Consider the following 23,474-nt stretch of genomic DNA (forward strand, 5'->3'; position numbering starts at 1 on the left):
TTTTATGACGACGACGACGAAAAATAGCTAAATATTCACACATATATTATATCCCGAAAGCGACGAGTAGGTAGGTACAACATGTTCGTGCATGACAAAAAAGCTTACATACATACATGAACATACATGTTGTACACACACACACACACACAAGAGAAGTGTTACATTTGGAAATTCAGAAATTTTTAATGTGTTCCACACACAATTTTGATATTATTCTTCTCATAGTTGTGCCTCATTTCGACAAAATTCAGTCGTTCTAAGACGGTCACCGCGTACGCACGAACAAAAAATGTACGGTTAGGAAAAATATAATTATTTATCTTCTACTTATAATAAAAAATTATTATCATCTCCCAAAAAAAAAAAACAAAAAAAAAGTTAAAGTTTAGGAAAAAAAATAAAAAATCAAGTTTCGACGAAAATAAATAAAAAAAATAAATTTTTGGCTATCACACCATTTTCGGACATTTTTCACACTCTTTCAAGGAAATAAATAAATACACAGTCTTCTTTTTATTTTTCATCAACTCATAGTCTGCTATAATCCGCTGCTGTTAATCATGCACAACAAGAAATAGAAAAGGAAAATCATTTAAAATAATTTTTTTAATTAATTAATTAAAATAACAAATCCATTAATTATTACAATAGTTACAAAAAAATAGTGTAGAAAAAAAGTCAAAAAATAATAAAAGTGATATTATTAAAAAAAAATAACTTTTGGACAAGAAAAAAACTTTGGACTGAAACTTTCGAAAAGAGAAATTAATGTGAAAATAAAAAAAATAACTTTGGAAATTTATTAAAATAAAAAAAATAATTTCTGTGAAATATTAAAATTTCCTCAAAAATATAATTAAATTAAAAAAAAAATAAAAATTAACATTAGTGCAATATTATATTAATAATATAACTGTAAATAATAAATATAATAATTTTTTGTATTTATTAATAATTAAAAAAAATAAATACCAAAATTTTAGTTAAGAAAAAAAAACGTAAACTGTGAAAAAAAAATATATTAAGGTGTATAAAATATTATTAATTATTATAAATTTCTGTGAATCAAAATTAATCACTGGATTGGTTAATGCAATTATTGTATATAATAAATAATATTATATTATATATTATATTAATTAAGGTAAGAATAAAAAAAAATGTGTAAAAAATATTTTCATGTGAAAAAAAAATTAATAAAAAAAACTTTATTTTTTTAAGATGATAAATTTCGAATTCTTATAAGAAAAGTAATTATTTTTCGTTCAAGTGAAATTCCCCTTTCTTTATTTATTTTCGTTCAAAGAATAAGGAATCAAGTAATTTTAAAATATTATATTATTATGCAAACGAAAGGAAACCGATCAACACATAAATATAAATTTCTACCTGAATAAACATGAATAATATTTATGCATTTATTGAAACGAAACAAGAGTAAAAGTTATAAAAGGGTTGAATTTATAATTGATGCGATGTGTGTAAATGCCAGTAAATTTGATATGCATAACATGTATCTCATATGTGATGATGAAAAATTATTGTATGATTACCGCAAAGACAAATTCTTTAAAGTTTTTTATTGTGAAAAAGTACTTTGCCGCTTATTTTATTTTATTTCAATTTTTTTTAATTTTTAAAAATTTTTTTCAAAATTTAAAAAAAAATTTTAAAAAATATTTTAATTAAATTTTTTTTTCTCAAATAAATTTATTTTTTTTAAACAATCTTTTTTTTTAAATTAAAAAAATTAATGAAAAAAAAATATTTTAATATTAAATTTTTTTAAAAAATTATTTGATATTAATTTTATAAAAATATTTTTAATTATTTTTATAATTTTAATAAAAATAAAAGAAATAAATTTTTAAAAAAAATTATTTATTAATTTTATTATTTAAAAAAAAAAATTTAGTTATATTATTAAAATTTTATTTAATTGAACTAAAATAAAGTTTTCTTTCAATTTTTTTTTTAATTTAATTTTTTTTTTAATTTTTAAATTATTTAATTTAAAAATTTAATTTATTTTTGAATAAATTAATTAATAACATAATATTTAAAAAAATAACCTTGTAAATTTTTTATAAATCAATTTTTAAGAAATATGTTTAAAATGTTACCCATTAGATCACTCGAGTTTTCTTCAAAAAAAAAAGATTTCATTCCAAAAGGGGTTGATTTCTTCAAACCAAACCATTTATCATATACAAAAGCAACATGCAGTAGATTTATTCAAATTATTATTTAAATTTCTTCAAAATTAAAATACATTTCCTCTACCTCACAAAATGCTGCCTGAGTAATGATATGTGAAGCATATGTGTAATTTTTTATTGCAAACAAACCCCTTCTTTATATTTTCCACGCAACTGTTTATTACACATCCTTTTATTTTATTTAATGATATGTGATTTACGGGTAAATTTGGTATGTGAATATGCATACATTTAAAATATTAATTTTGATGATAGGATAAGAATGTTATGCACAAACAACATAATCATGCGTTTAATAAAAGTTTAGCATGCTAACGATTATTTTGCGGTTAGATTTTTTTTTATTTTAATATTTATTTTAATTTAAAAATTATTATTTAATTTTTTTTTTAATATTTTAAATAAAACTTTTACTTGAAAAAAAAAATAATTTGAAACATATTAACATATATCCCGTAGTTAAAAATAAAGTTAAACTCAAAAGCTTTAAAATTTGTTCACAAACAACACTTTATCGCCTTTTGTATAACTTTTACATACTCTTGACTGAACAAAATTTGTACAGTTTTTACATTTTTTGAGCCATTGAACTCGTTGAAAATAGCAAAAAGTTTTTTTTATTCGTATGTTTCTTTGCTATTCAAGTCAAGTCAGGTTTTTATAAAAAATAATATAATGACTCTCTCAGCATCGTGATTTTTATTTTTTTTAATACAGAAAATAATGTTTAATGTAAAGAAACTTAAAATTCACTAATTTCATGAATTTTTATATTATTAAAAAAAAAAAAAAAAAATTAAAAAATAAAATATAAAATAAAATAAATAAATATATAAAAAAATATATAATATTAATAAATTAAAATATAAATTTAACAATTATATTTTTTTTATATTTAATATTATAAATATTATATATTTTTTATTTAATTTAATATAAAATAAAAAATAAATTATTTTATTATTTAATATTTATTTTTAAAAAAAATAATTAAAATTTTTTATAAATAAAATTAGCTTGGTTTGGATTAATTAAAATAAATAATTTTAAAAAAATAATTATTTAAAATTTAATTTTTGGTTTAATTTCAAAATTTTCTTGAAAAAACTTACTTTTGAATATTTATTAATAAATATAATAAAAATGATAAATATAAAAATATAATTATGAAAAAAATAATAATATAAAAATTAAATAAATAAAATATAAATAAACTATAAAAATTTTTAAATAATATTTTACTATAAATATAACAATTCTATATTTTTTGTTTATTTAATTTAAAATATAAAAAAAATTAAATTATTTTATTATAGCAATCACTTCATAAAAGACAAAATAAAAAATAATTATGAATTTTAAATTTTCTTTAAAAATTATTTTTTTTAAATATGGAAAATTTTAATTAATAAAATAAATTCAAAAATTATAGTTAAATATATTTTAAATTATTATTATAATTTTAACTAATTAAATTGAGCAATCAAAATACACAATCTCTAAAATATTTTTAACATACATAATAAATTATCTAAATGTTTGCACGAAAATAACAACAAAAATAAACAAAACCTAAAAACATGTGTAACGATACATCCTTTGCCAGTTTATTAAAAACAATTAATATAATTAGTGCGATGATTCTGCTCTTCCCACAAATCCTTTTATGCTCGAATGTTGTTTCCCGTAAAAAACCCCAACTACACACTACACTTAATAAAATCTCATAAATTATATTTTAAAATGTTGTGCATGATATTTTCCCTTATTTTTTCTCTCTCTTTGGCAAAAATTAAAATAAATCCCCAACTCTGTAAAATATCTCGACTTTCACATGACAGAAGTCGAGAGTAGTCTTTTGAAACAACTTTTGCGCTCGAAACGAGTCGTCGTAGAGCATAAAAGGTTAACCAGGATTAAAAGATGCATAAAATTATATTCTTTAACTTTATGGGAGCGCATGGAAATTTTAGCAGTACAAAAGCAAAGGAAGGGGTGACGACGACATGTTTTCAGCAAATTAGCGCTTAGTGAAAACAGAAAACATAAAATGTGTAAACACCTGTAAGATTATTATTATTACTTACGAACATCATAATTAGAAGTGAAAAGACACAAGAGAGAGAGAATATTAAATTAGAAAATTAATTTAATTGAAAACAACTGAAAGTGATGCTAATTGTGACGTGGCTTGACTTTTTTTTTTAAAGATTTTTCAAAAAAATAATTCATTTTTTTGTTTCTTTATTCGTCACTCGACACACTTGACCTTTTTTCGTCAATTTTTTTCAACTGACGACGAGAAGAAGAGTAATTATTGTGCAAATTTTCTACAAAATTAACCCTTGTTGGCCCCTTTAAAAGTCACTCATTACCAACAAAACAAGAAATTTCACCCTTTTTGTATTTTTTTAACATTTCGTCGACTTGAGGAAAAAAATCTATGCACAAAGGCTTTTTTTTATTCATAACCATCATCATCATCTTGCACATTCATTAAAGTTCTTTTACTTTTTTTACTTGAATTTTTTTTTTCGTGCAGGTGAAAAAACAAAAAAAAACCGCTACGTAGATTTTTGACCTTTATTTTTGTTTCAAAAAAAAAATTCTCATGCAGATCTTAAAATATGCGCGCTACTGATGTGAATCAAGTACCTTAAAGCTTTGACGTACTCTTTTTTTTTGCTCTGTTTCCTTTAACTTTATACTTTTCATTATTCATCATGTGATCCGGAGTGTGTGTGGATGGCGGCGTATACGGATGTAGAATGCTTTTGTTTGTTTGTTTGCATATTTTTTGACTCATTTTCATGTCAACTCTGGAGAGGGAGTTAAAGTTGAGGGAGTTGAGTTGTTATGTGATGAAAGAATTTTTTGATGAAAATTGCAATTTTTCGTTTTTTTAGCGTTTTAAGATTAAATGTGATGAATTTGTTCGAGATTTGATGGTTTTTTGTGATTTTCAATTAATTTAACAATTTATGACATTTTTGAATAATTTGCTTGGTTTGGATTAATTGAAATAATTTTTTTCTCCAAAAGAATAATATTTTTCAAAAAAAATTTTTTGAGCTCAAGAAAATTTTTTTCTCAGTTTTTAAACAAATTTTGAAGTTTTCATGTCAATTCGGTTCAATTTCTTGAGAAAAACGTAAAAGCTCTAAAATAAAGAAAAAAAAAATTTTAAAAAATTGATAAAATTTAAAAACTTTGAATTTATTGAAATTGATAACTTACCCTAAATTTTTTTTTGATCATTTCATTGTTTTGATTTTTTTTCTCTTCTCATATTTTTTTTTATTTTATTGTAATTTCGACAAATTTTTCTTCCTGTCTTTATAAACTCTTATAAAAATAAGTTTAAAACTTTTAAACATGTTAAATTTCTTACCTTCTTCGTACTTTAATTTTTCAAGCAATTAATTCAAGATGGCGAATTTGATCATCTGATATTTAGAATTAGTTCAAATTTTTACCGCAAGTTGCTATTTTTGCTAATTTAAATTGACCGTTAATTATTTATATTATTTTTTTTTTTAAATTAATTAAGTATGCCTTGATTTTTAACTCAAAATAAAGAAAAATAAATTTTCATTCAAATAGATTCAATAAAAACGAATTTTAATAAATAAAATATTTTAAAATAAAAAAAAAAATGTTTAAAACTCCATAAAATTCAAAAACTTCAACAAAATAGTAAATATTTTTTAAAAATTTAAATTTATTTTAATTAAAAAATTTAAAATAATAAAAAAATAAATTTAAATTAATTAGAAAATAAATTAATGAAAATTAAATAATATTTAATAAAAATTTTAAAAAATTTAATAAATAAATTTAATATTTTTTTAAAATATATGTGCTTTGTTGTAAATTAATTTTTAAAAAATAAAAATTTTAAGAAAATTAATTTAAAATTTAATATTTAACGAAAATACAAAAAAAAAATGTAAATTAAAAAAATAATTAGAAAATTTAAATTTTCATTAGTTTAATATATGTAAATATTATTGAAATATTTTCTAAAAATTAAAAATAATAATTAAAATATTCAAAATAAAAAAAACTAATTTTAAATTAATTGAAAAAATTTTAAAAAAATTATTTCAATTAAATTAATATTTAACAAAAAAAAAAATAAATTGAAAAATTAAAATACTTTTTAAATATTTTTGCTTTCTTGTAAAATAATTATCTAAAAAAGTTTATTTAAAATAAAATGAATGAATTAAATTTATTTATTAAAATTAAAATTAAATAAAATTTAAAATAATTTTAAATTCCTCCTCAATATTTAATATAAAATATTTTTTTTTCTCAAAAATAAAAAATCAAAATTCTAAACAAAAAAAAATCTTTTCTTATCATTTCAGATTTCTGGCATGAACGTATAATCACTTCCAGAACCAACGACTGCTGAAAACAACAAAGCTAAAAAAAGGAAAAAAAATATTAAACATTATTCTTGTTATTATTGTTATCATTATTATTATTGTTTGAAATATCGCTGCTTGCTACGATAATTGCTGCTCTTCTACCAACGCACTCAAGTCAAGTTTTCCACACATTTTCGGCGTTATGCTTCGAAAAAACAATTCATAGACGACAACGACGGAGGTAGACAAAAGGCATTTTTCAATTGCATCAGCAAAAAAAAGGAACCATACATCGCGATTATTTTTAAAAATATTCTCACTTCTACCGAAAAAAACACACAAAAAAAATTTCGTGGAAGAAGAATAATAATTTTTAAGGAACAAAAGGATATTATATAAGTCTAGCTGTAAAAAAAAGTTGATTAAAACAAAAAAAAAATTCAAAATGTCACAACAAGAACATTATAGCCTTCGGTGGAACAATCACCAAAATCACATATTGCGTGCATTTGACACACTGCTGCAAACAAAGACGCTGGTCGACGTGACTCTCGTGTGCGCCGAAACGAGTATACGAGCACACAAAGTCGTCTTGTCGGCATGTTCGCCGTTTTTTCAGCGCGTTTTCAGCGAAACGCCCTGCAAACACCCGGTTATTGTGCTGAAAGACTTTCGCGGATGGGTCGTTCAAGCAATTGTTGACTTTATGTATCGCGGCGAAATCAGTGTGCCGCAAGAACGACTCCAAACTCTCATTCATGCCGGCGAATCTTTGCAAGTTCGAGGCTTAGTTGATCATCCCGTAGCGATGAATACTCCGACACCGGCAGCATCTCCCGAAGATTTCAGTATTTTGGACTCTTCGATCGTGTCGCCGACAAGCCCGAGTCCCAATTTCACGTCGATTAGCCAAAATTCGTCGAAACTTTTGATTCCGCCGCATTTCGTGACTGATCCAACGATGAATTTAGTCAATCGCGAGCATCGGGAATGCATTTCGCCGACGCCGCGACGAAAACAGGCGCGTCCCAGACGTCGTTCGGGCGAATGTGGGCCTCATGATTTGATGAGTAATAGCAACAGTAAGCCCGGGACGCCCGAAATTTCGATGAAAAGCGATTTGGAGCACAAACGCATGATGGACGATGAGGAAAATGACATGAACGACGACGATAAAATCGAAGAAATCAAGTCAGAAGCGGAAGAAATCGAAGACGACGACGACATTTTGGAACAGAGACACGAGGAAATCAAGCAAAAAGAGAAAGATGAACATGCGGAAGACAGTCCGGAGAATTTGTGCATGAAAAATTCGGTAAATTCATCGCCAAAGACATCGGGAAATAAAATGAACAACAACAACGAAGCAGCTTCCAATGAAAATAATCGCGGAATTGGCTTGAAAGATATTCGACATCGCGGCGGATCGATGCATCGTTCACGAAATCATCCGAATTTTCATCCTTTTCCGCCATTTACGAGCCTGACGCCGCCCCCTTCCTTTCATCTGAACAACAATCCCCCGCTGGGACATCAGAAGGAACACATGAAAGCCGAATCTGAGGACGGGAGAGCGATGGATGACGATTCGATGATGGAACCCTTGGATATTAATCAGCCACTGCCCCCGAATCATGGCTCGAGTATGCGCGGCGAACATCAACGCAGCATGGAAAATAATAATTTTTCGAATAAGCATGGGAATAAGGATTTTTTGCCGAACCCGTTGAACTTTCATCCGCATTTTAATCAGCAAGATGGACCGCCGTTTCCGCCAATGCCCTCGATGTCGGCACTTGCGTTGTCGTCGCCACATTGTAAGTTTTTAATTTTTTTCGTTTTTTGAGTTAAAACAAACTTTTAATTTAATTTTTTTTATAAAGTGTTTGGATTAGATGCCCCTTTTGGACTATTTCCTCCGGGAATGGATCCCGGCAAAATGTACAATCCGTTGATGGAGTTGTCAGATCCGCGAACCATGCATCCAGATCATCCTCCTCCGCCGTTTTTGAAAAAGAAATGTAAGTTTTTTAATTACAAATTTTTTCTTTAATTTAAAATTAAAATTAATTTAAATTAAAATTTTTAATTTCAAAATTTTTCATTTAAAATATTTTTATTTATTTTTTTTTAATTAGTAATTTTTTATTACAATTTTAATTTCTTTTTAATTTTTTTACTTTATGCTCAAAAATTCGTATATAAATATTTCATTAATAAATATTAATTTATTTTTTTATTCTAAAAATATTTTTAGTTATTTTCAAAAAAAAAATATTTTTTTTTAATTTTAGATTTTTTGAAAATTAAACTTAAATATTTAATTAAAATTAATAAAAAATATTAATATATTTGTTTATATTATATTAAATAATTTTTTATAAAATATTTTAAAAATATTAATTTTTTTATTTAATTTTTTATCCATAAGTATTTTTATAATTTAAAATCAATTTTAAAATTCATGAAAAATATTTTATTTAATTTTTTATTGAAATTTTATTTTGTTTTTTAAAATACTATTTTATCAAATTTAATTATTTTCCTTCATTTAAAATTTTTAATTTTTTTTTTAATTTAAATAAATTTTTATCAAATCATTATATTTTTAAAAAGTAAGAATTTTGATTAATTTTAAATTCTATCTCAAGAAAATTAAAATTTAAAAAAAAATATTAGTTTTTATAAAAATAAATATTTTTTTTTTTAAATTTTATGTTAAAATTATTTATAATTGAAAAAAAAATTGAAAAAATTATGAAATTAATTACATATACTCAAAATTTTATTTTTTTTTTCAAAATTTATTTAAATTATTATTTTAAAGTATTTATTATTAAATTTTATATATTTTTTTAATTTTAATTTTAATTTATTTTTTTATTTTAAATTTTATTTTTAATTTTTTTTAAATATTTTTTTATCAAATTTTATTATTTCTTCCTTTATTTACTTAAAGTTTTAAATTATTTTAAAAATAAAATTTTTTTATGAAACAGAGATTTTACTGTTTCAAGAAAATTTTTGAAAAATTAAATTAATTTGAAAAAAATTTAATGTTTAAGAATTTTTAATAATTCATTTTTAGTGAAAAAAGATTAAATTTTTTTTAAATTTTTTTTTTAAATTATATTTAAAAATAATTAATTTTTGATATTTTAAATTATTTAAATATTTTTTTTATATTCAAAAATTTGAAATTCACTCGTAAAAAACCTAAATTTTTAAAAAATTCAAAAATTTATTAATATTTTCTCCAAATCTTCATTTAATTTCAGTAAGTCGCGCAAAGAGTCAACATTCCGCTCCTCGCGGAGGTCCTCCCCGTTCATGGACAAATGCTGAACTCACAAAGGCTCTCGAACACGTTTGGAACAAGAAAATGACCACAAGTCAAGCTTCTCGCATCTTCGGCATCCCCTACAACTCCCTCTTGATGTACGTTCGTGGCAAATACGGCAAAAGTTTAAAACTCGAGCAACTCCGCAAAGATTGCATCAGCGGTCCTCCCATCGAAATCATTCAACGCGGCATTTCCGGACACATTTCTTCCAGCAAAGATCGCAACAAGGAAAAAGAATCGCAACGCGATCACGACGTCCCGCATGCCCAAGGCCCCCGAAGCTCGTCATCCGAACCCGATTTGCTTTCGAGCCCAAATCCGTTCTTCAGTTCGTTTCCGCCCGGATTTTATCCCGATTTTGGCGAAGGATTTCCGCGACTTCCGTTAGACATGTCGAGTCTCTTGTCATCGGATCGACATCCGCCGCATCCGTTGCCGATCAACTTGGATGACGATTGTCGGAGTAACGGCAGCAAACAAAGCGCCGAAGATGATTTTCCGCAACAACCGCTCGCCTTGAGCAGGAATGAGGAGCGCCGGGAACGCGAACAGCAACGAGAACGGGAACGACGCGAAGAGAGAGATTGCGAAAGCAGAGAACGGGAACGCGAGGGAAGTAGCAATAGTTTGAATAATCTGAACCAACAAGTACCGAAACCCCTTGTTCGTCTATGATAGTTTGCTTTTACGGACTTTCTGCGATAAATCGGAAGAAAATCTTCCGAAAAAAAAAATTAAAAAATTAAATTTAGCGAAAAAAAAAATAATTCCAATTTTTCTACATAAACAAAACTCGTAAATCATTGAAAAAAAAAATTAAAATCAATAAAAATGAGAAGAACAGTGTTTGTGTGTAATGTACAATAAAAAAAATTAAATAAAAATAATGTAGTTCAATAAAATTTTTTAGAGTGTGATAAGTCTTTAATTAAAGGACATTATAAAAAAAATAATTATTAATAATAACTTCTATAACTTAATTTTTTATTCTAATTAATTATTATTATATTGTTATAATTTAATTCATTACTTCACACAAGACTGATAAAAAATCCCTGTAATTATTTTTTTTTATTTAAACACACTCAAAAACAACAAAGCTACGATTACAGGAATAATGTTCAATATTAATAAAATAAAAATAATACAAAAAAATAAATAATTCATGAACAACAGAATAAAAATAAAATATATAAAAAAAAAATCACAAAATATAAAAATAATAATAAATGATGATGATAAACTACTAAATAAAACTAAATAAAAAAATATTTAATTAAAATTAAATATTGAAAAAAAACCGGAAAATGATGGAAAAAATATAATTAAGCTTTTTTATACACAAAACCAAGTTTAAGTTAAAGATAAGCCAACGGCCAAATAGTATTTTTTTACCGTTAATCAATTTTTTGTTATAATTTTAATATTGATAAAGATACATGAACAGCCCCGCCCATGCTTAGCTTATTTAAAAAGTTAAAAATAAAATAACATTTTCAACGAACACAAGCAATTTCTTCATTTTTACAACAATAGTAATAAATAATAATACAATTTTATAATAATTTTAATATATATATTTTTTTATAAGAAATAATTATTTATTAATTATATTATTTTGATAAATATTAATTATATTGAAAAAAAATTATTAAATTTTTATTATTTTAATTTTTTAAAATTTTAAAAATTAATAATAACTATTATAAATTTTATTAATAAAAATAATTATTAAATATTATTTTTAATATTTTTTAATAATAAATTAAAATTATATATTTTTTAAATAAAATATTTTTAAAATATTTTTTTATTAATATTATAAATATGAATTTAATTTAAAAAAAAAATTATTTTTATTATTTAAAAATTTAATAAATTTTAAAATAATAAAAATAATTTTAAATTGAAATATAATAATTAATAAATATTTAATTTAACATTTAAAAAATATGTATTTATATTATTATAAATATATTTTCTTACATATTTTTCATAAAAATATTTATTTATATATTTTATTTTTAATTATATTGAAAAAATATAAAAAACTTTTAAAATATTTTTTACATATTTAAAAAAAAAAAAAATTATTTAATTTTAAAATAATAAAAATTAATATTTTTTTCAATATAATTAATATTAATTTAAAAAATAAATTTATTAAATAAAAATAATAATAATTAATAAATTTTTAATTTAAAAAAAAATATATATATTAAAATTATTATAAAAAATAAAACATAAGAATTGAGTATTCTGTTAATTAAAAATAATAAAAAAAAAAACATTGACAGAGCACAATTTACCGTTGACAATTATTTACAGGAAACATTTATTATATATAAATATTTAAAAATAAATAATAATAAATATTAAACCAAGTTATATTTTATTCAATACCTACAATAAATAAATACTACTACTACAATAAATGTTATTCAAAAATAGAATCCTTATTATCATAGATGTTATTTTATTTCTTTTTTACAATTTTAATTATTATCCATAATTATTATTAAATAAAAAAAACTACAATAGCAACAACAACAGTGATTGAACAGAAACTAAACAATAGTTTTAAACATATAGAATTAATAATATAAAAAAAAGATATAATTCACCACCTGCCACAAAATACAAAAAAATAGCCAGGATACGTATTTTATATTAAGTTACGAAACTAGTTGTTAAATTCTTATAAAAAAAATACAAAAAACAGTGAAACAATAGTTCTTAAAAATAAAAACTCGCAAGAAATAAGTTACTATTTTTGTACATCATCATCATTTTATTTTCTCTTCTAATTTAATTTTCTTCTTATTTTATTCAGATCAATTGAAAAATGTTCAACAATCAACAGAAAACAATAGTTCCTCAATATAATGAAAAAAAATTAAAATATAAAAAAAAAACTTCTTTTATTATACACAAACAAAACAAAACATTAGATAACGATAAAAAAAACTAATAAAAATAAGGATTTATTTTTTTTATACAACAAACTACAAACTACAATAGCCAAGAATATTTTTTTTACAGAAACGCATTTTAATAAAAAAAAATCTGTTAAAAATTTTCTTAAAAAAAACGAAAAATTTTTAACAGAAACCGGATTGAATTAAAAAAAAACAAACAAAAAATTAATGATAAAGCAACCATAACCTCAAAATATACAATAAAATAGTTAAAAACGCAATAGCCAAGCCAATTCATATAAAAAAAATTTTACTAATGTTTTGTTTGAACTTCTTAATTAATAATTATTAAAATTAAATTTTATTTTTTCGTGCAATATTTATTTTCATGCAATAAATATTTTTTTTAATAAAAAATACGTCGATCATCAAAAACTAAGAAAAAAATATAAAAAATGAAACTAAAGTAACAATTACATACAGGGTAAACTCCATAAAATATTTAAAAAATTAAAAATATATATTATATATAAAAATAATATAATAATGGACGTACATATAAACTACATACACACACTATATATATTTGAAATAGTACAAATGAGAGTAAAAAATATTCAGATTTGTCTTTTTTTATTATTTTTAAAATGCACTATGCACATTCCATTTACATAACTTACGTTTCATTGCAAAATTGTGATATTATATATTTATTTTTTATTTTGCGAAATTAATAAAAAAATTTTTTTTTGTATAAAAAATAATTTCTAAATATTTATTTACATTGAATTATTTATTTCTAAACATATATATTTTTATTATATATTATTTTTTATAAAAAATTGTATATAAAAAAATTTTGACATAATATTTAATTAATAAAAAAAATTAAACATGTATATGAATAAAGTTTAATACGAAATTTAGTAAAAAAATAATCTAAATTAAATGTAATATTAATCAATTTGTGAAAAACAAACAAAATATAGAGAGAGCACAAAAATTCCAATCCTCCTTTTTTATTAAAAAAAAAATTAGAATTAAAATTAAATTTAAAAAAATTATTAAATTTAAACAAAAAATGAATGTTTGTTAAATTGTCTTTAAATTAATGAAAAAAAAAATGTATAATTAATATATAAATTTATGAATAAGGCAAAATTGTATTATATAATTTTTAATTGGATAATACTTAATTAATAAAAAAAATATTTATTTAACATTAAACTTCTAGAAATGTACATCGAGAAGTAAAAATTTTAAATTATGATTTTTGTAAATTTTGGCAATATTAAGGAATAGGAATGTCGGAATGAGAGCACATTTATTAAAAAAAAATATTTATATATTATAACATATTAGAATGGAAAAGTTTGTATAATCGCATTGGAATGACATTATTATGGATATTTCGTAAAAAAAAATAAACTTTATGTAATAATAGTGATGATGATACGATGTTAAAACATGTACTTTAATTATAATTTTTTGATCCCTTTATTTGAATTAGACCGAATATAAATGATAATTGTAAGGATAAATAAAAATAAATGAAATGTATTTGAAAATAATTGTTTTTTAATTATAATTAATTTTTTTATCCGAAAAAAAAAAATTTTTTTTAATTAAATTAACTTTTTTTAAATTTAAAAAAATATAATTTTAAATTTAATTTATTTTAAAAAAAATATTTTTAAATTAATTTTAATTAAAAACAAAATAATTTAAAATTTATTTTAATTAAAAAAAAAAATTATTTATTTTTTTTTTATCACAAAAAAAAAAAAATATTTTTTTAAATTAAATTAATTTTTTTAAAATTAAAAAAAAAATAATTTAAAATTGAATTTTTATTGAAATAATTTAAAAATAATTAATTTTAAATTTTTTAATTAAAAAAATATTTTTTTGGGATAAAAAAATATTAAAATTTAATTTAAAACGAAAAAAGGTAAGTTTTAAATTTATTCAAGTATTTTACGAACTAAGAATATCCAATAAACAAGTAAGAATTTTGTACAAATCACTTTCAGTTTCAAATTTATCGGCAAGAGTTTTGGATAAATTGTTAAGTTTAATGTAAACTGCACTGTTTTTCAGTTCATTTTTGTGTTTCCATTGATTCGCGACGAGTTTCCAAAGAGACGAAATAATCATAATTCGTTCCTCGATGTCACCCGAGTCGAGTTTTTCTCTCACGAGGAATTGATAATCTTTTGACGTGAGTAAATTCGAACGATTTCCCAAATTGAAAGCCATATTTCGGAGAATTTTCATTGCTGGAATGCGTACGTTGGCATCTTGTTTGCGTGCAAAAGTGCAAAGAAGGTAAAGATGACGCGCAGTTGATCCTTCCAAGTAACGGGAGAAAATTTCGTAGAATTCGAGCCAAAGAGGAGCCATTTGTCGCATGGTTTTGTTCTTTTTCATGAGTGGCGGTTGGAAATGTTCGAAAATTTCGAGAACGTTGATCTGTAAAAGAAATTCAATTTTCAAAATTAAAAAAATCAATTTAAAAAAATTAAAAAAAAAAATAATCCAAAAAATTCCAAAATATTTTGAAAGAAAATTTAAAAAAAAAAATCTAAAAAAATAAAAACTAATTAATTAAAAATTTAATAAAATTATTTTTATATTTTTAAATATAAAAATTGTAAGTATAAAAAAATGAATTAAAAAAAAATTAAAAAAAATAAACAAAATAATACAAAAAAATCTAATGTAAAATTAATTAAAAAAATTTTAAAAAAATATTTCAAAAGGAATAAAAAAAACTATTTAAATATTTTACATATATTTTTTTTATATTTAAATCTAACAAAATTATTAAAAAAAATTAAATAAATATGAACAAAGAAATTTTTCTTTTAAATATTAATTTTTAAATAAATAAATTAAAATATTGAGTTAAATTTAAAACTAATTAATTTAATTTTTTTAAAAATAAATAAGTTAATAAAATAAATAATAAAAAAAATAATTAAATAAATTGATTAAAATTTTAACTCATAAAAAAATTATAATTTAATTTAAATTAATTATTTTAATTTAAGTAAAATCAATAATTCAATTAATAAAAATTATTTAAATTAATTAGATTAATTTTTTAAATTAAAAATGACTCACTTTATGAAGTTGAATTCGACCCTCGACGCAACTACAGCAATTAATCAACACCCGAATCGCAACTCTCAGCACTCCAAGCAAATTCGAAGCTCCCTTAACTTTCCTCGTTTCATTCTTCGCAATATCCGCAACTCGTTTCACGAACGCCGGATGATTAAAACTCTGATAAACCGCAAGTCCTCGACACACAACGAACGATTTTTCGCTCAAAACCATCAACGCTGTCATCATTTTCAACAACAACTCGCCATCCGCAGTCCATTCCCACACATTCATCAACGACTTTAGCAACTGCTCCGCTTGCATGTCATCCAACATCGAGACGCGACAATACCAATTACTCAATAAACCAGCTATGAGTCCCAATTCCTGCAAAATTGGCTTCTTTTTGCGATCGCCGTACTTGTGAATGAAATCTCGCATCGTCATGCCAACGTCAAGAGCGATCGTGTTCAAGCGATTTAGGATTTTTTCGAAAAGTAAGCAATCAACGGCGATCGTTCCTGCATTTTCCGTGTACCGCAAAAGAGCTTGGAGACAATTGTAAGTCGCGATTTTGAGTTCGGACATGTGAAAAACGCCACTTTTGGGTTTGTCTTGCTCGCAAACGACGTCAAAGATGTAAATTAAGCGTTTTGTGAGGACTTCGGAAGCTAAGCCGATGACGGGATTTCCATCGTTTGAAGGTTGTGAGAGAGGATCTTCGATGGAAGTTGTGTCCAAAAGTGAACTGAATGATGAGGAGTTGTTCACGTGTTTCGTTGTGAGAACCGTAAGGCAGTTCATGACGTCAATTAGAAGAGCTAAAAGTAGAAAAAATAAAAAAAAAGTTAATTAAAGTATTTTTTTTAAATAATTTTTTATCACATTTTAAATAATTTTTATTTTTTTTTTTTACAATTTTTCTAATTTTAATTTAATTTCTAATTCAATTTTTCAAAAAATTTTAAAATTTTCTGTATTTTCTAATTTAAAAAAAAAATTATCAATTATTAATTAATTAAAAAATTATTATTAATTTTTTTTGAATATTTTTTTTTATTTTTAATTGGAAGTTTTAAAGTTTTTTTTAATTAATTTTTTTTTAAATTTAATAACTTCTTAATTTTATTTATTTATTATTATTATTTTTTTTTTTTTTTTTAATCTTAGATTAAAAAAAATTTTAATAAATATTTATTTTAAAAAATAATTAATAAATTTATAAAAATAATAAATTGTCGAAATTCTCGAATTTTCATAATTTTAACGAATTTTCAAACTTTTTGTTAAATTAATTAGCTTTATTTATTAAATAATCCAATTTTTTTTTATTTTTATGAATATTTTAATAATAAAAAAAAATAAAACAAAATTAGGAATAAAAAATTAATTTTTTAATAAAAAAAACAAAGCTTAAAATTTTTAATCAATTTTTTGTATGTTTTAATAAATTTATTTTAAAAAAAATTAAATAAAATTCCAAATAATTTTAAATAAATTTTATAAATTCAATAGCTTTTAAATTTTTTTTTTTAACTTTCCATTTTTTTATTTTTTTTTTTTTTTTTTGAATAAATTAAAATTTCGACAAAAATTAAAAAAAAAAATTTGCTGTTCAAAAATATTTTTTTTATTTTAAATCAAATTTCTTATTAGTTTTTTTTTTTATTTTTCGAATTTATTTTTTTAAACATAAATTAATTAAAAATTCGAGAAAGAAGGAAAATTCTTCAAAAATAATTTTTTTTAAATTTTTAAAATTTTTTTCATCATAAATTTAATTTTTTTTTTTAATTTAATTTTAATATTTGAGCTTTAATTTAATTTTTTTCCAATTTTTTTATTATTTCTTAAATTTTCAGGATTTTTTTTTCATAAAAATTAAAAAATAAATAAATTTTTAAATAAATAAATAACTTACTTGGCTTTTCAACTCCTGTCATGTTATAATTGATAAAATGCATGATAATTTCCGGCTTCATTTGCTCCAAAGACACACAAATTAATTCATAACCAACTGGATATTGGGCCAAAATTTGCATCAAATGCAAAATATTCGTACAAGTTCTCGCACAAATTTCTTCTTGATCTAAAAAAAAAAATTTTAAATTAAAAAATTAAATTTTTCAACAAAAAAAAAATAATTTCTTACCATAAAAAGCCAAATCCAACAATCGTAACATACTGCCAACAAACCACGAATTATGCACAAAAATATCCAACAATTTTTTATCGTGCGTCAAATATCTCGCGAGCAAATTACAAACACTTGTAACCATCGCCAACGTCGTCGACCCAATATTTCGCGGCACAATCGGATAAGTGCATCTCAAAAAGGCTTCCAACGTCAACTTTTCTCCCTCCGTCAAGGCACAAATTGGTCTCACATCACTCACAGCGATTAAAATGTTCGCCAAATGAATAACTGTGTCCGGAAACGTCAAAATTTCCATTTTTTCTTCGGGATTTATGTAAATATTGGGCGCGAATCGATCGAGTTGCTCCCGAACGAGCTCCAAAAATCGCTGTTTATTCAAAAGTTGCACCAAAAGTTCAAATCCGTCGAATTTTTTGGGGTCAATTGGTTTTTTCGTGCATCTGGGCCAAACATCTTGTACCAATCCTCGTTCATTTTTGAAGGAAAGAAGATTTACGAAGAGAGTTGCTGCTGTTCCTTTAACTAAGCTGACTTCCTCGACATCGAGCAACGTTTGGATGATGCAAGCATGCAATCCGCCGGGCAAATGATCAGCTAATTCGTAAATAACTTGTTTGGCGCCGCTCTGGGATGTACAAATTTCGGCGAAAATGCTCCAAGCAGCGGCTCGAACGACAAAATCTTTGTGCCCGCAATACGCTTGAAGGAGTTTGATGAGATTCGGGTCCAAATTTGGCTGTTGGATGAGCTTCATGACGTTTCCGATCGTGAAAAGGCAATTTTTGGCGATGTACGAGCCCGAAAATGTCAAAGAATTCAAAGATTTGAGGCAGTAGAAGAGTTGCCCGATGACTTTGTTCAAGAAAGTTTCGTCAGTTTCCAATTCGGCGAACTCTGAGATGGTTTTCATCAGGGAAAGTTGCGCTTGGACCCGATTTTTGTCGCATTTTATCAATTCTTCGGACATTATTTCGAAAATATGCAAGACCAAACCGCCTTGCGAGTCAGTTTGAAGCAATTTTTGAATTTCCGCATCGCCTGTGAGGCAAAAAAATCGAATGCAGGTCTCGACAAATGCGATATTTGCGTGAAATAATCCCAAAGATTGCCTTTTGTCGTGCAAAAGTCGGATAAAAGTCGAGTTATGATCGTTCAAAGTCGTCAAAGCCCACTTCAGGATCGTGTCGTAACCGATTTTGATCAAATGTGACAACAAATCGAGCACTAATTTGAACAAATGTTCATCATCATCCGTTTTTGGCTGCACAACGACGAACCTTTTGAGCACTTTCATCAAATCTTTGGGCAAATGTTCCTCATAATGCGGCAAAAATATGACAGATTTAAGACAAGCGACGTTTTTTGATGCTTTTTCATGCGACGCCGCCTGATCGATTAACGAAATTTGATGTTTTATCATCTCCGGCAACGAAGTTATCTTCATTAAATTGATGTCAGCTTCCAAAACTTCCAATTTCGGGTCAAAATCTAAAATTTCTGAACCAGAAAGTCCCTTTGGGAAACGTTTGTAGTTGACAACGCCGCGAAATCCTTCAGATTCGTTCACGTTTTGCAGCACAAATTCACTTCCGCCGAACCAGAGTGAGGTAAATGTCATTCTCAGGTACTGCCATGGCTCGTCAGAGCTTCCGATCGGAGCGAAAGTTGTCTTTTTCGTGCGTTTCGGGGACGTTTTTTCATCAATTACGAACAAAATGTCGTCATAAGGTTGCTCATCGTCGTCCATTTCTGCCAAAAACATCATTTCAAGGTCGCTTGTTTTGTCGTAGGGACTTGTGACGTCGTGATATTCGCATTGGAAGGGGATGAAAAGTTCACTCAAGGCTTTCGGGACACTTAATTCGTCTTCGCCAACGATGAAATCGCAAAATGCCATCAAAAATATCAAAGTTGCGGCATCGGAACGGAAATCTTTGTCGTGATAGTGCATGAACATGGCGCGCATGAGGAGCATGTTGAAGTCAATATCTTGGGAAAAGTCGCGACGACGTTCGGGACTGTGGATGCAAAGTTTACAGATGATTTGGAGAGCGGGGATGGCGCTGTCGGGGAAATCGCGGTTGTCGTCGAGCTTCATTGCGTTGTCAAAGGCCTGTGAAAAAAATAATTTTAATTTTTTTAGCATATTTTTCTTATAAAACTTATTATTTTCTAAAATTTTTCCAAATATTTTTTTTTTATTTAATGAATTTAATTTTTTTATATTTTTTAAAAAGAAAATTAAATTGATTAATTTTATTTTCACAATCCTATTTTTAAAAAATTTATTTTTAACAAAATTTAGCTCAAATTTATTTTTAATAATTTTTTATCAATGATGAATATTTAAAAAAAATATTCAAAAAAAATTTTAATATTCAAAAAATAAATTCTTAATTTTTATTTTTCAAAATGTTTAAATAATTTTTTAAAATTAAAAAAAGAATGAATATAAAATTAAAAAAGATAAAAATGAAATATATTTGAAAAAAATAAATAATTTGATAGAACAAAATCTCTTTAAAAGTTTATAAAAAAAAAAATATTAATTTATAAATATTAATTATCCTTTTAAAATTTTGTATTATTTTATTTATTTATTTATATTTTTAATTATTTTTTTTTTTTTTTGATTTAAATTATTTTTTAAGAATTTATTTTTAACTTCTCAAAACATATTTATATATATATTTTTTTTTAAATATATTTTTTGTTAAAAATTTTAAAAAATTAAAAGTTTCATAACTTTTTAATTAATTTGTTAACTAAAGAAAATAAAAATTACCATGAAAAAATTTAAAAGAATAAAATTTCTTTAAAAATAAAAAAAAAATTAAAAACGTATAAAAAATGTCAATTTTTTTTCAAAATTTTCCAAAATTTTTTAATGAAACTATTTTAAACTTGTATTGCATTTTTTATTCAAAAAAAATTAATTTCAATTTTTAAATAAAAAAATAGAAAAAGTAGTCGTCTAAAGAACGACATACTATACCGCATTTCGATATTACATACATATCTTTATTGTTGTCCTCACTTTACAATTTCATACTCCTCATTTCAATTTTCCGAACTTTTTATCAACTACAGACTTTCCATTGAAATGCATATATTTCATAATTTTGTACCCCTAATTTCACATTTTCGTACTCCTCGAAAAAGAAGAAAAACGGTCATGAAATTTTTCAAGTCAAGTTTAAGTAAACTTTTGATGGATTTCAAAGCTAAAATTGAATAAATATTCATTCTAAAGTTCATTTCTGTTCATATTGGGTCGATATTTGACGAAACAAAAAAATCAGCGTTTGGAAGTAAAAACGCTGATTTTTTTACATGTCATTTTTTGATCACTTTTAAGCCTAAAATTGAATAAATATTCATTCTAAAGTTCATTTCTGTTCATATTGGGTCGATATTTGACGAAACAAAAAAATCAGCGTTTGGAAGTAAAAACGCTGATTTTTTTACATGTCATTTTTTGATCACTTTTAAGCCTAAAATTGAATAAATATTCATTCTAAAGTTCATTTCTGTTCATATTGGGTCGATATTTGACGAAACAAAAAAATCAGCGTTTGGAAGTAAAAACGCTGATTTTTTTACATGTCATTTTTTGATCACTTTTAAGCCTAAAATTGAATAAATATTCATTCTAAAGTTCATTTCTGTTCATATTGGGTCGATATTTGACGAAACAAAAAAAATCAGCGTTTGGAAGTAAAAACGCTGATTTTTTTACATGTCATTTTTTGATCAGTTTTAAGCCTAAAATTGAATAAATATTCATTCTAAAGTTCATTTCTGTTCATATTGGGTCGATATTTGACGAAACAAAAAAATCAGCGTTTGGAAGTAAAAACGCTGATTTTTTTACATGTCATTTTTTGACCAGTTTTAAGCCTAAAATTGAATAAATATTCATTCTAAAGTTCATTTCTGTTCATATTGGGTCGATATTTGACGAAACAAAAAAATCAGCGTTTGGAAGTAAAAACGCTGATTTTTTTACATGTCATTTTTTGATCACTTTTAAGCCTAAAATTGAATAAATATTCATTCTAAAGTTCATTTCTGTTCATATTGGGTCGATATTTGACGAAACAAAAAAATCAGCGTTTGGAAGTAAAAACGCTGATTTTTTTACATGTCATTTTTTGATCACTTTTAAGCCTAAAATTGAATAAATATTCATTCTAAAGTTCATTTCTGTTCATATTGGGTCGATATTTGACGAAACAAAAAAATCAGCGTTTGGAAGTAAAAACGCTGATTTTTTTACATGTCATTTTTTGATCACTTTTAAGCCTAAAATTGAATAAATATTCATTCTAAAGTTCATTTCTGTTCATATTGGGTCGATATTTGACGAAACAAAAAAATCAGCGTTTGGAAGTAAAAACGCTGATTTTTTTACATGTCATTTTTTGACCAGTTTTAAGCCTAAAATTGAATAAATATTCATTCTAAAGTTCATTTCTGTTCATATTGGGTCGATATTTGACGAAACAAAAAAATCAGCGTTTGGAAGTAAAAACGCTGATTTTTTTACATGTCATTTTTTGATCACTTTTAAGCCTAAAATTGAATAAATATTCATTCTAAAGATTTCTGTTCATATTGGGTCGATATTTGACGAAACAAAAAAATCAGCGTTTGGAAGTAAAAACGCTGATTTTTTACATGTCATTTTTTGATCATTTTTAAGCCTAAAATTGAATAAATATTCATTCTAAAGTTCATTTCTGTTCATATTGGGTCGATATTTGACGAAACAAAAAAATCAGCGTTTGGAAGTAAAAACGCTGATTTTTTTACATGTCATTTTTTGATCACTTTTAAGCCTAAAATTGAATAAATATTCATTCTAAAGTTCATTTCTGTTCATATTGGGTCGATATTTGACGAAACAAAAAAATCAGCGTTTGGAAGTAAAAACGCTGATTTTTTTACATGTCATTTTTTGATCACTTTTAAGCCTAAAATTGAATAAATATTCATTCTAAAGTTGATTTCTGTTCATTTTGGGTCGATATTTGACGAAACAAAAAAATCAGCGTTTGGAAGTAAAAACGCTGATTTTTTTACATGTCATTTTTTGATCATTTTAAGCCTAAAAATAAATAAAAAAAAATTTTTGTTCATATTGGGTCGATATTTGACGAAACAAAAAAATCAGCTTTTTGAAGTAAAAACGCTGATTTTTTTACACATTTTTTGATCACTTTTAAGCCTAAAAACTAAAGTTCATTTCTGTTCATATTGGGTCGATATTTGACGAAACAAAAAAATCAGCGTTTGGAAGTAAAAACGCTGATTTTTTTACATGTCATTTTTTGATCACTTTTAAGC

The 23,474-nt window shown here is 23.8% G+C and overlaps 2 protein-coding genes across 2 annotated transcripts; one reads left to right on the top strand and one right to left on the bottom strand.

Annotated features, from left to right (window-relative positions):
* The first annotated feature begins 4,272 nt into the window (after positions 1 to 4,272).
* Positions 4,273 to 10,616, top strand: LOC134831941 (protein jim lovell). The gene is made up of 4 exons (XM_063845823.1): positions 4,273 to 4,286; positions 7,004 to 8,415; positions 8,482 to 8,619; positions 9,877 to 10,616. Exons 1-4 carry the CDS (start codon positions 4,273 to 4,275, stop codon positions 10,614 to 10,616), a joined length of 2,304 nt encoding a protein of 767 aa, XP_063701893.1.
* A 4,219-nt stretch (positions 10,617 to 14,835) lies between these two features.
* On the bottom strand, positions 14,836 to 20,223 carry LOC134832022 (protein rotatin homolog). The gene is made up of 4 exons (XM_063845943.1): positions 18,120 to 20,223; positions 17,889 to 18,056; positions 15,986 to 16,788; positions 14,836 to 15,331 (listed from the first exon to the last, which is right to left on the bottom strand). The coding sequence occupies exons 1-4, from the start codon at positions 20,221 to 20,223 to the stop codon at positions 14,837 to 14,839; spliced, it is 3,570 nt and encodes a 1,189-aa protein (XP_063702013.1). The 3' UTR covers position 14,836.
* Between the last annotated feature and the right edge of the window lie 3,251 nt (positions 20,224 to 23,474).

The sequence above is a fragment of the Culicoides brevitarsis genome, chromosome 1 (genome assembly GCF_036172545.1).
Source record: "Culicoides brevitarsis isolate CSIRO-B50_1 chromosome 1, AGI_CSIRO_Cbre_v1, whole genome shotgun sequence".
Classification (NCBI taxonomy): Eukaryota; Metazoa; Arthropoda; class Insecta; order Diptera; family Ceratopogonidae; genus Culicoides; species Culicoides brevitarsis.

Excerpts from the sequence above, each read along its gene's own strand:
- LOC134831941 (XM_063845823.1), top strand. Across the intron at positions 8,416-8,481 it reads TGCGTTGTCGTCGCCACATT|TGTTTGGATTAGATGCCCCT; the intron begins GTAAGTTTTTAA and ends TTTTTTATAAAG. Across the intron at positions 8,620-9,876 it reads GCCGTTTTTGAAAAAGAAAT|TAAGTCGCGCAAAGAGTCAA; the intron begins GTAAGTTTTTTA and ends ATTTAATTTCAG.
- LOC134832022 (XM_063845943.1), bottom strand. The coding sequence starts at position 20,223 with ATGAAGCTCGACGACAACCGCGATTTCCCCGACAGCGCCATCCCCGCT. Across the intron at positions 16,789-17,888 it reads GACAGGAGTTGAAAAGCCAA|CTCTTCTAATTGACGTCATG; the intron begins GTAAGTTATTTA and ends TTCTACTTTTAG. Across the intron at positions 15,332-15,985 it reads GTCGAATTCAACTTCATAAA|ATCAACGTTCTCGAAATTTT; the intron begins GTGAGTCATTTT and ends TTTCTTTTACAG.